A 12,341-nucleotide genomic window follows, 5' to 3' on the forward strand; every position below is an offset into this window, starting at 1 on the left:
CTAATCAGGGAGATATGCAAATTAGCTGCCAGCCAAGATGGCAGCCGGCAGCCAGGCAGCTTGAAACTAACATGAGGCTTGCTTCCTTCAGTGACGGAGGACTGCAACGTTCCCCGCCTGCTTTGCGGGCCTCTGAGCCTGCAGTTTAAGAAACATTGTAACAAATATAGAAGCTAAACAAAACCCCAGAAACCTGCTTTCAGCGAGCCCGGGATCTCAGAGCTGGAGTTATACAGTGTTTCGATTATAGAACCGAAACAAACCAGATACCTTCTTTCAGTAGCAGAAGCCTCAGAGCTGGAGCCAGAGCTAAAGCTGGCCCAGAATTTTAAAAAAAAGAAAAAAAGGAGTAGTTGGGAGCTTCAGTCGGCCTGAAAACAGCCCTCAGCCCCTCACCCAGACTGGCCAGGCACCCCAGTGGGGACCCCCACCCTGAAGGGGGTGTGACCAGCTGCAAACAGCCATCATCCCCTCACCCAGGCTGGCCAGGCACCCCAGTGGGGACCCCCACCCTGAAGGGGGTGTGACCAGCTGCAAACAGCCATCATCCCCTCACCCAGGCTGGCCAGGCACCCCAGTGGGGACCCCCACCTTGATCCAGGACACCCTTCAGGGCAAACCAGCCAGCCCCACCCATGCACCAGGCCTCTATCCTATATAGTAAAAGGGTAATATGCCTCCCAGCACTGGGATCAGCGGAGCTGAGAGGCCTCCCGGCACCCGGATCAGCGTGACAGGGGGCAGCGCCCAAACCCCCTGATCGCCCTGCAGCTCTGTGTGTGACAGGGTGTGGCGCCTCAACCCCCTGATCAGCCCTGCTCTGTGTGTAACAGGGTGCGGCGCCCCAATCCCCCCACACACACACGGGCCCTGCTCTGTGTGTGACAGGGTAGAGCCATAACCTCCCCATCAGCCCTGCCCTGAGTGTGACAGTGGCAGCGCCCCAACCACCTGATCGGCCCTGCTCTGTGGGTGATAGAAGGCGGCTCCCCCTGCCATGGGCCCTGCTCTGTGTGTGATGGAGTAGAGCCATAACCTCCCCATCGGCCCTGCCCTGAGTGTGACAGTGGCGGCACCCCAACCCCCTGATCCACCCTGCCCTGAGTGTGACGGGGGCGGTGCCCCACCCCCCCATTGGCCCTACTCTGTGAGTGACAGGGGGGAGCTCCTCAACCCCCTGATCCGCCCTGCTCTGTGCATGACAGGGGGGATCTCCCCAACCCCTTGATTGACCCTGCTCTGTGCGTGACAGGGTACGGAGCCCCAACCCCCCTGATGGGCCCTGCTCTGTGTGACGGGGCAGCGCCCCAACCCCCTGATTGGCCCTGCTTTGTGCATGACAGGGTATGGAGCCCCAACCCCCCTAATGGGCCCTGCTCTGTGCGTGACAGGGGGTGGCGCTGCAACCTCCCCATCGACCCTGCCTTGAGTGTGACGGGGCGGTGCCCCAACCCCCCAGTTGGCCCTACCCTGAGCGTGACTGAGGGTGGCATCGCAACCTCCCAATCTGCCTTGCTCTGTGCATGACAAGGGAAGGTGCCCCAACTCCCCAATCGGCCCTGCTCTGAGCCCGACCAGGGGCTGCACCTAGGGATTGGGCCTGCCCTCTGCCACCCGGGAGCAGGCCTAAGCCAGCAGGTCGTTATCTCCCGAGGGGTCCCAGACTGCGAGAGGGCACAGGCCGGGCTAAGGGACCCCCCCTCCCCCCCGAGTGCACAAATTTTTGTGCACCGGGCCTCTAGTCCATATATATAAAAGCCTAAGTGTCTGTCTGACTATCTGACCAGTAGCTATGATGCGCACTGACCACCAGAGGGCAGACGCTCAACACAGGAGCTGCCAAGACACACACTGGCCATTTAAAAATAAACGGCACCGGGGAGAAACTAAGATGGCGGCATAGATAAACACCGGGAAATTGTCGCCTCACACAACAATTGAAGAATGCCGCAAGGGTCAGAGCAAACATCGTCCAGAACAACAGGAAGGCTGGCTGAGTGTAATTTCTACAACTAGAAGAAAGGAGGGGCACGCTGAGAGCCAGCGGAGCTGCGGAGGTGAAGTGCAGAGGTGCGGAGGTGAAGTGCAGAGGTACGGCGGCGGCTCGCGCGCGCGGAAAGGGGGTGGCGCCTGAGAACGCGGCTGTCTTTTTGAATCACAAGCTCCCGACTGCTCTGAACTCCGGTTCCAGCAGGTCTCTGGGGACCCAGGGCTCATACGGGGAGAGGCTGGTCTGTCAGGAGGCAGCGGGCGAACTTGAGGGCGGCTTTCCCTCAGAGGTGCTTGCAGCCATTACCGGGACACTGAGACGCGCGACTCCGGGCGCGGAGAATCACCGTAGCTGCTTTCACCACCCTTTGACTCCCTGAGACCCCGCCCCACCCAGGCTGCGGCAGAGGCTTTTGCGAATGTACCTAACTACAGCCCAGCCAGGCAGACCCGGAACTTCCAAGAGAAGGCCCAAGGCCCCGCAGCGGCTTGCATTGCTTCACAGCTGAGCCTCTTCGTGGCTCCTGCTGTGTGGCCTCAGGCAGGGGCTGAATTAGCACCTCCTTAGATCCAGGAGCCACTGTACCCAGTGGTCAGAGGGGGACCATTCTCCCACTCCAGACACAGCTGATTCCCACAGCCAATTGGCCTGGAGGTCAATTCCCCCCAGTGATCCTACAACAACCAAGGCACCAAGAGTGCACCAAGAGTGTCTACCCCAGGTAACTGGGGAGGCTGAGCCACTGGGCCCTACAGGACACCTGGCGCGCAGGGCCACTCTATCAACACAGGGAAGCAGCCAAAATGCGGAGACAAAGAAAGAGGTCACAAATGGCAGAAACGGAGGAAAGCAAACGACTGGATATAGAGTTCAAGGCCACGTTTATAAGGTTTTTCAAGAATTTTATGGAAACCGCCGATAAATTTAATGAATCCCTCAAGGAGTATAGTGAGACCATGGAGGACATGAAAAAGGACCAACTAGAAATTAAGCATACACTGACTGAAATAAAGAATAATTTACAGAGATCCAACAGCAGACAAGAGGATCCCAAGAATCAAGTCAAAGATTTGAAATACAAAGAAACAAAAAATACCCAACCAAAAAAGAAAAGAGATTCAAAAAATATGAAGATAGTGTAAGGAACCTCTGGGACAACTTCAAGTGTACCAACATCAGAATTATAGGGGTACCAGAAGGAGAGAGAGGGCAAGATATTGAAAACCTTTTTGAAGAAATAATGACAGAAAACTTCCCCTACCTGGTGAAAGAAATGGACTTACAAGTCCAGGAAGCGCAGAGAACCCCAAACAAAAGGAATCCAAAGAGGACCACACCAAGACACATCATAATTAAAATGCCAAGAGCAAAAGATAAAGAGAGAATCTTAAAAGCAGCAAGAGAAAGACAGTCAGTTACCTACAAGGGAGTACCCATTCGACTGTCAGCTGATTTCTCAACAGAAACTATGCAGGCCAGAAGAGAGTGGCAAGAAATATTCAAAGTGATGAATAGCAAGAACCTGCAACCAAGATTACTTTATCCAGCAAAGCTATCATTCAGAATGGAAGGTCAGATAAAGAGCTTCACGGATAAGAAAAAGCTAAAGGAGTTCATCACCACCAAACCAGCATTATATGAAATGCTGAAAGGTATTCTTTAAGAAGAGGAAGAAGAAAAAGGAACTCTTACCATTTGCCACAGCATGGATGGAGCTGGAGAGCGGATAAATACCACAGGATCTCACTCATTTGTGGAATATAATGAACAACATAAACTGATGAACAAGGACTGATCCAGAGACGGAGAGGCATTGATTGGACTGTCGGGACTTGGAGGGAAGGTAGGGGAGGGTGGGGGCAAGGGGGAAAGATCAACCAAAGGACTTATATGCAAGCATATAGGCCTAACCAATGGACACGGACAACGGGGGGGTGAGGGGATGAGCGGGGGGGGGGGGGGTAGAGGGTACACATATGTAATATCTTAATCAATAAAAAATATTAAAAAAAATAAAAATAAAAAATAAACGGCACCACTGACCTGGTGCCGACAAACTAACACTCAGCTTCCCCCAAGTGGATCACAGGCCCCGCAACACCCCACCACTTTGCAGCCAATGCTGCCAAGACCCCATGGTGCAAAATGCGGCCCCCAGCGGAGCCCAGAAACGGTTGCTGTGGGCGCCGGGTAATGATGCCACAAAGCAACGCCCAGCTTCCTCTCCCTATCGACTAGCACCCTTTGAGTTTCTTCAGTCCAGGAACCCAACTTGCTTTATAGCCAGGTGCAAACATTTCACAGTTTAACCAAATGTTTGTGAAGGCTTTTTCCCATGCCTCATCTCATTTGATCCTCACAGAAGTCCTAGAGTAGATAGGAGATTTGATAGAATCCTGTTTTCTTTTCATTAGCAAGATGTGAACAGTGATATTAAAATATTTCTTCTAAACAATTTCCTTTCAATGTGCGCCAATCCATGCATCGGGACACTAGTAGAGAATAAAAAGTCTACTCCAAGGTCACTTAGAAAATAGTGGCAGAACTGAAGCCTCTCGCTCGGATCCCAGTGCTGTTTGATCTACCCTACTCTGTCCCAGCAAGGAATGTTATCTCAACAGATAGGGTGATTTTATTTAAGTCATCTCTGATGCTAATGATTGTCAAGCCCTGATAGCTTATTCTTTTGTGGTCTGAGTCTTACAAGTTTCCCTCTCCTGTTAACCCATCTGGAATGACCCGTCTGAGCTTAGCTCATATTTTTCAACTCCTCCCTACACTTAATGATTAAAGTCCTATATTCTTTCTAATTGTTCACATCAGCCTTTGTTGCTCTTGGAATCCTTCGATTTCTGTATGCTTTTGGAACTTCTGTTGGTTATTCCTCTTAAAATTTCTTTTGTTGCTACATAATTTTATATTTGTATTGATTTCAAAGAGGAAGGGAGAGGGATAGAGAGGTAGAAACATCAATGATGAGAGAATCATTGATCGGCTGCCTCCTGCACACCCCTTACTGGGGATGGAGCCCGCAACCCAGGCATGCGCACTGACCAGGAATCGAACCATGACCTCCTGGTTCATACCACTGAGCCATTCCGGCCGGGCACTACATAATCTTATTTACCAGTACATTGCTTATTTATAAATTGTACTTATGTGTAAGTACAATTATTAATTATTAAAATAACTTAGAGACAAAATAGATTTAGCAGGAATCATGACCATTATGAATCTACTAGTGTTCAGAGCACAGATTCATGCACATTGAAAGTAAATTAATTAGAAGAAATATTTTAATATTGCTATTTGCCCTTTCTCTATAATAGAAGTGTCAACCAAATTCATGACAGATAGAAAGACACATGTGTGATTGGCGCCAGTGAGAGCTTTCTATGTATTGTGCATGCACGAGTCAACTTAGCCTTTTATAGATGTAGAATAAACTTGCTTAATTAGACCTGCTTTCTGATGTAGCTAAACTTTTTCCAGCCCAGTAAAGCACCCCAACTTCTCGTTCAGGTAATTGTCAGCAGCACAGCAGCAAATATCAACATGAAGCAGATTATTATTGTAGATCACACAGGGAGAACAAAGGGTAAAATATTTAACTGCAGCAGTGTTTGACTATATTCTGAAGTTATTTTCAAGGTCCACCATTTCTTTCTTCTTTTCAGTTGGGTCAGGTTTCTAAACTTTCTAAATCTCCGTTTTCTGGCTTATGAAAAGAAAATAGGATTCTGCCGAGTCTCCTGTCTACCTGCTCCAGGACTTCTGTGAGGATCAAATGAGATGAGGCACGGGAACACGCTTCACAGACATTTGGTTAAAGTGTAAAATCTTTGCACCTGGCTATAAAGCAATTCGGGTTCCTGGGCTGAAGAAACTCCAAGGAGGTTCTGATAAAACACTAGGGAGAGGAAGCCGAGTGCTGCTACGTGACATCATTACCCGGCGCCCATAGCGACTGTTTCCAGGCTGGGCTGGGCTATGGGCCACATTTTGTGCCATGGGGTCTTGGCAGTGTTGGCTACGATTTGGTAGGGTGTCGCTCAGGGTGGTGGCAAGGCCTGTGACCCACTTGGGGGAAGCCAAGTGTTGGTTTGTCGGCGCCAGGTCTGCGGTGCTGTTTCTTTTTAAATGGCCAGTGAGCATCATGGCAGCTCCTGTGTTGAGCGTCTGCCCCCTGGTGGTCAGTGTGCATCATAGCCACCAGTCAGACAGTCAGGTGGACACTTTTATATATATACACTAGGGGCCCGGTGCACGAAATTCGTGCACTGGGTGTGTGTGTGCGTAGGGGAGTGTCCCTCAGCCCAGCCTGCCCCCTCTCACATACTGGGAGCCCTCAGGCGTTGACCCCCATCACCCTCCAATCGCAGGATCGGCCCCTTGCCCAGGCCTGACGCCTCTGACAGAGGCATCAGGCCTGGGCAGGGGACCCTCATTTCCCCCCATCACTGGTTCTGCCCCCAGCCCAGGCCTGATGCCTCGGCCAGAGGCGTAGACCCCCATCACCCTCCGATCGCCTGATCGGCCCCTTGCCCAGGCCTGACGCCTCCGCCAGAGGTGTCAGGCTTGGACAGGGGACCCCCATCTCCCTCCGATCACTGGCTCTGGCCCCCGCCCAGGCCTGAGGCCTCTGGCCCAGGAATCATGCCTGGGCAGGGGACCCCCATCTCCCTCTGATCACTTGCTCCACCCCCCGCCCAAGCCTGACGCCTCTGACCCAGGCTTCAGGCCTGGACAAGGGGACCATCATATCCCACCAATCCCCGGCTCCACCCCCCACCCAGGCCTGATGCCTCGGCCAGAGGAGTTGACCCTCATCACCCTCCGATCACCAATCACCGGATCGGCCCCTTGACCAGGCCTGAGGCCTCTGGTTGCAGGCTCCGCCCCTGCCCAGCCTAACGCCTCTGGCCTAGGCGTCCGGCCCGGGCAGCAGGGACCTGCAGTGGCAGCGGGGGGCGCCGCGATCGTGCGGGCTCCGCCCCTGCCCCTGCAGGACGCCTCTGGCTGAGACGTCCAGCCCGGGCAGCGGGGACCCACAGCTGCAGCGGCCCCGCGATCGTGGGCTTTGCTTTAGGCCCAGGCAAGGGACCCCTAGCTCCTGGGACTGCCAGCTTTGACCGTGCCCAGCTCCCATCGCTGGCTCCACCCCTACTTCCTGCTATCACTGGCCAGGGCGGCAAAGGCGCCTGATTCTCCGATCATGGCTCTTAGCTCCCCCTTGGGTTTCCGATCACTGTCAGTGGCAGGGGGCTTCTTCCTGCTTTCCCTTTCGCCTCCCTGCATTGTGCCTACATATGCAAATTAACCGCCATCTTGTTGGCAGTTAACTGCCAATCTTAGTTGGCAGTTAATTTGCATATAGCCCTGATTAGCCAATGAAAAGGGTAGCTCGTACGCCAATTACCATTTTTCTCTTTTATTAGTGTTGATAGAGGCCCAGAGCACAAAAATTTGTGCACTCGGGGGGGTCCCTCAGTCCAGCCTGTGCCCTCTGGCAGTCTGGGACCCTTCGGGGGATGTCCACCTGCTGGCTTAGGCCCGCTCCCTGGGGGAATTGGGCCTAAGCTGGCAGTCAGACATCCCTCTGGCAGCCCAGGAGCCCTCGGGGGATGTCCACTTGCCAGCGGGGATCAGGTCTAAGCTGCAGTCAGACATTCTTAGCACTGCTGAGGAGGCGGGAGGGGCTCCCACCACAAACCGCTGTGCTGGCAGCTGGCAGCCTGGCTTGTGGCTGAGCAGATCTCCCCCTGTGGGAGTGCACTGACCACCAGGGGGCAGCTCCTGCATTGAGCGTCTGCCCCCTGGTGGTCAGTGTATGTCATAGTGACCAGTGATTCCCAGTCGTTCTGCTGTTAGGGTCAATTTGCATATTACCCTTTTATTATATAGGATAGAGGCCTGGTGCACAGGTGGGGGCTGGCTGGTTTGCCCTGAAGGGTATCCCAGATCAGGGTGGGGGTCCCGCTGGGGTGCCTGGCCAGCCTGGGTGAGGGGATGATGGCCCAGGCTGGCCATGCCCGCGGGCTGGAAGCAGGTGTCTGGGGTTTATTCACTGTCTATAATTGAAACTTTGTAGCCTTGAGCAGAGCTCAGGGCCAGCCAGGGCAGGCAGGAAGCTTGGCTTCCTCCATCTCCAGGGCAACAACCCAAGCCTCCTGCTCGCTCCCCGTGGCCGCTGCCATCTTTGTGACGGTGTGAGGGAGTGATGGTTAATTTGCATATTACTCTTTTATTGGATAGGATACTATCTAAATAACTGAGATAATCCATTTCCATTATTCAGAACCCTTTTTTTTTTTACCTCCTTGAGATAAGGTACTCATAAATTCTGTGCCTTTTTTTAAAACTTGGAAAATTCTGTCTTTAACTCCATTTTACTGAATATGAGTATTATAAAATTTCAACATTTTTTTCAAAGAAGAAACATGAAGTAGTATTTGATAACTATGGGAAGAACTAAATCAAGAGAAGTGTAGAATATGGCAGGCTAACCTTATTTCAGTCTCTATGAGATTAAATATTTTAAACAAAGTTGTATGGCAAGGGAAGAGGGAAATAAAACAGTACTTCTCTTAATATCTTTGTAGTTTTCTGTGGAAAGCTAGTAACAACCATGTGGTTTAAAAATTAGCACACAGACAAATCACTCATGTTTTCATGAAAACTGTCCCTGCAGAATGGCAGGCCATCACTGCACCTGTACTTCCAGAAGCCAGTGACATAAACTTTATAAAAGAGAAGTTACAACAATATAAGAAATCACTACGGATAATTTTGTTTTTTCAAAAGCACATTACTGGAATTTTAGTGCTGAGCCACTGCTGGATACAAGGGGTATAATGTGGTACATAAACTAATCCTGTGCTGCAGGAGTTGTGACCCACTAAAGATGAGGCCGGACACCAGTTACTATAATGCAGCCGGATAGAGGACTCAGAAGAAAATACGTTTACTTCAGGCTCCTGCTATAGGGCAATACATCGATTTTGTTAGGGGAGAACATAAGTAGGCGTGGATGAGAGGAAAATGTTCCAACTGTTGGCATCTCTAAGTGCTCTAAGTGCCTTATTAGGGAGATGAAGAATTGATCGGTCTGGTCAGACAGTGGGTTTATTTAGAAGGCAGTAGAAATCCTAGCCGATTTGGCTCAGTAGATAGAGCCTCGGCCTGTGGACTGAAGGGTCCCAGATTCGATTCTGGTCAAGGACACAGACCTTGGTTGCAGGCTGGATCCCTGGCCCTGATTGGGGCACATAAGGGAGGCAAACAACCGATAGGTCTCTCTCACATCCATGTTTCTCTCTCTGTCTCTCCCTCTCACTTCCTCTCTCTCAGAAAATCAGTGGAAAAATATCCTCCGGTGAAGATTAACAACAACAAAAAATAGAAGGCAGTAGAAGACAGGGCTCTGGACACCATCTGGAGGGCTGGGGATTGCATCCTCAGTCGTGGTGAACGCACTAAACTGCTGGGAAAGATCCTGTATGAGGCCGACCAGCTGATGGTCTGGACAGTCAGATAGTCTATCAATTTGAATATGAAAATTGGAACTGATACTGAGAATTTAGTGATGGTTGACATTATAATGTATAATGATTAAGTTTTTAAAATTTTGTGCATCATTTCAGGAGCTGTGGGCCAAGCATTTAATTTATTTGTGACTTTTTTATTTTTAGAAGTTTGTATTACTTAACTTTTTTACTAGGAAAAATGTTTCTGTGGCCATTCGCTCTGGCATCTGAATTGGTACTGCTCTTCGGGGATCCAGAAGTAGTTCCAAAGTTACCAGGCCAGAGTTTGAGGAGGGAAGCTTAACCCTTCAGCCAGCAGTTTCACATCATAAACACATTTATCTTCCGTTCAGTTCTGTTTTATTTTGGGCAGGCGAGGACTTCAAATTACATACAGTTATTCCATTTCTTTCTTTGGGAGAATCAAGTTTTCGGTCAGGTTTCAACCTGCATAAACCTTCACACTTCTATTTAGATCTATTCTTATTAATACTTTTAGTTATAATTCTGCAAAAATGGTTTATGTGTGTGCTAATAGAAGCAGTCACATGTCGGCACAATCTAAATCAGGCCAGTAACTGTGTTTTCTGGGGGTTTTCACGTATTTAGTCTTATTTGAAAATTGTATCGTGAGCAGGCATCATTGTTTCAGGGTGCCCCGCCATGGTGGGAACTTATCCTAACATAGGACTTTGTTTACTTCTTCCAGGACTTTCCTCGGGGGATTCCATACCGTTAATGCAAGAAGATGTGCTGAGTGCAGACGCACCATGTGCTGTTGGTGAGGAAGAGTCAGCCGAAGGCAATGCTAACGACCAACCAGAAGCCCCGACACTGGCTTTGCAGTCTCTGTTCTCACTGATCCGCGGTGAGGTGGAGCAGTTGGACTCGAGAGCACTTCCCCTTTGCCTCCATCAGGTACTGGTTAAACCCTTCCTCTTCCTAAAATCCTGGGGCCACTGTCAGCCATGACCCGAATCCAGTCCTGTAGTTGACTCCACCCCACCTGTCCTCGGTGAGCCCACGAGAAGGGACCTGGGCACGTGGCTGGTGGGAAATTTAATATTACTTAATAGTGGCCACTGAGTGGACATGGATACTCAGTCAATAGTTCCAATAACCGCTAGCTTCTTTTACTTAGGGGATGAAGTGTTCGCAAATTAGAGTCCATGTAGCAAGCACTTAGTGAGCACCAGATAGGTGCCAAAAACAATGCCAGGGACGAGGGAAGCAAGGTTAGCTACAGGTGTAGCCTTAAGAGAGCCCCTGTGGAAGAGGAGAAGCAGCTGTGTGGGTAAATAATTGTGGACATCCGAATTCAGTGTTGGCGTAGACAGGTGTTTAAGCCTAAAATGTGTGGTTAATTTTGTCCCGTAGATATTACAGACGTGCAGGATATGTAGGCCAAGCATGTCAAACTCAAAGGCTAACACAGGCCAAATAAACGAGGCATGCGGCCGTGGGCCGTGAGTTTGACATGCTTGATGTAGGCACTTTGGGAGAACAAAGTGAGGGGGTGCAGGAAGAGAGGTCACAGTGGGGTATATCGCTGGAGATTAACATGGAAAAGAGATGGGAAATGAAATTGGGTGGCTGGTGGCACTGAGGCTTTTAGGGACTGGGGGTGTATAATTAGGGGAGTGCCAGAATCAAATTTGAATTTTAGAAATATAGCTCTTCTGATGATGGGAGGGTAAATTAGGAGATGGAGAGCCTGGAGATCCGGAGGCCTTTAGGACAGTGATAAGGGAGCTTTCTTTCTTACACAAAAGCTAATTCAGAAAAAAAAAAATAACATATTTATGAGCTATGTTTTATTTTCCCTTAAAATGAAAATAACTGGTACAGGGGAATGGAAAAAGCTTGGCCTTTTTCTTCATTTACTTCTGTTGCATTTTAACTTTTGCAATGAGTAGTAAGTAATTTTTGACTTTTAAAAAGTAAAATATAAAATAGCTTTTGCCCCAAGGCAGGAAAATGTATCCTATATAATAAAGAGCTAATATGCTAATGGTCATGACTCCGCCACGCTGTAACGACCGATCAGCAGGAGGCTGCGTGTGAAGCAGGTGCAGGTGGGCAGGGCTGCATGCTCGGCAAGGCACACATGGGTGGGCGTGGACTTGACGCTGTGTCCCTGCCTGGCACCAGCCAGGGACTTGATGCTGCATCCGGCCAGGTCTGGGTCTCTTCCCTTTTAATGTGCATGAATTCCATGCACCGGGCCACTAGTATTCTTATAAATTTATATTGCCTCCTTTGTGAACCTGAAGAATGCCTTTGAGAAAATGGGTGCTGCTTTTTGATTCTAAAACCTTCAGACTTGTCTGGTCAGTGTAGCTCAATGGTTGAGTGTCAACCCAGGAACCAAGAGGTCATGGGTTCGATTCCCTATCAGGGCACAAGGCCAGATTGTGGGCACGGTCTCCAGTGTGGGGCATATGGGAGGCAGCCGATCAATGATGTTCCTCTCTCATTGATATTCTATCTCTCTATCACTCTCCCTTCCTCTCTAAAAATCCATAAAAAACATATTTGAAACCTTCTAGCGTGTCCTAGTTGAGAAGCAGCTTTCTCATCTTTCAGCCTTCTTTGTATTTGTACAGTAGAGACTTTGCAGAAGGTCGTCACACTTGTTGTTACTTCATCCTCCAAACAACATAGGGGGGTAAGGATTAGCATCAGCTGTTTGCAAGAGGGAACGCAGGCTCCTTTACAAAGCAAGTTTCTTATCATTCTGGGCTGGAATTGGTCTATTCCATTCATTGCATCTGTTTTTGTAACAACTTGGATGAAATTTGAATCTGGGCTATTTATTAAGTTAC

At 49.7% G+C, this 12,341-nt stretch overlaps 1 protein-coding gene across 2 annotated transcripts in view; it reads left to right on the forward strand.

Moving 5' to 3' along the window:
• Nucleotides 1-12,341, forward strand: part of CNST (consortin, connexin sorting protein) — an 81,212-nt gene that overhangs the window by 36,360 nt on the left and 32,511 nt on the right. For both annotated transcript variants that reach the window (XM_059677610.1, XM_059677611.1), the window contains exon 3: nucleotides 10,226-10,434. In XM_059677610.1, the coding sequence (XP_059533593.1) occupies nucleotides 10,226-10,434 (209 nt within the window). The remainder of the gene's footprint in view (nucleotides 1-10,225; nucleotides 10,435-12,341) is intronic.

This window comes from Myotis daubentonii, chromosome 20 (genome assembly GCF_963259705.1).
Source record: "Myotis daubentonii chromosome 20, mMyoDau2.1, whole genome shotgun sequence".
In the NCBI taxonomy this organism is placed as follows: domain Eukaryota; kingdom Metazoa; phylum Chordata; class Mammalia; order Chiroptera; family Vespertilionidae; genus Myotis; species Myotis daubentonii.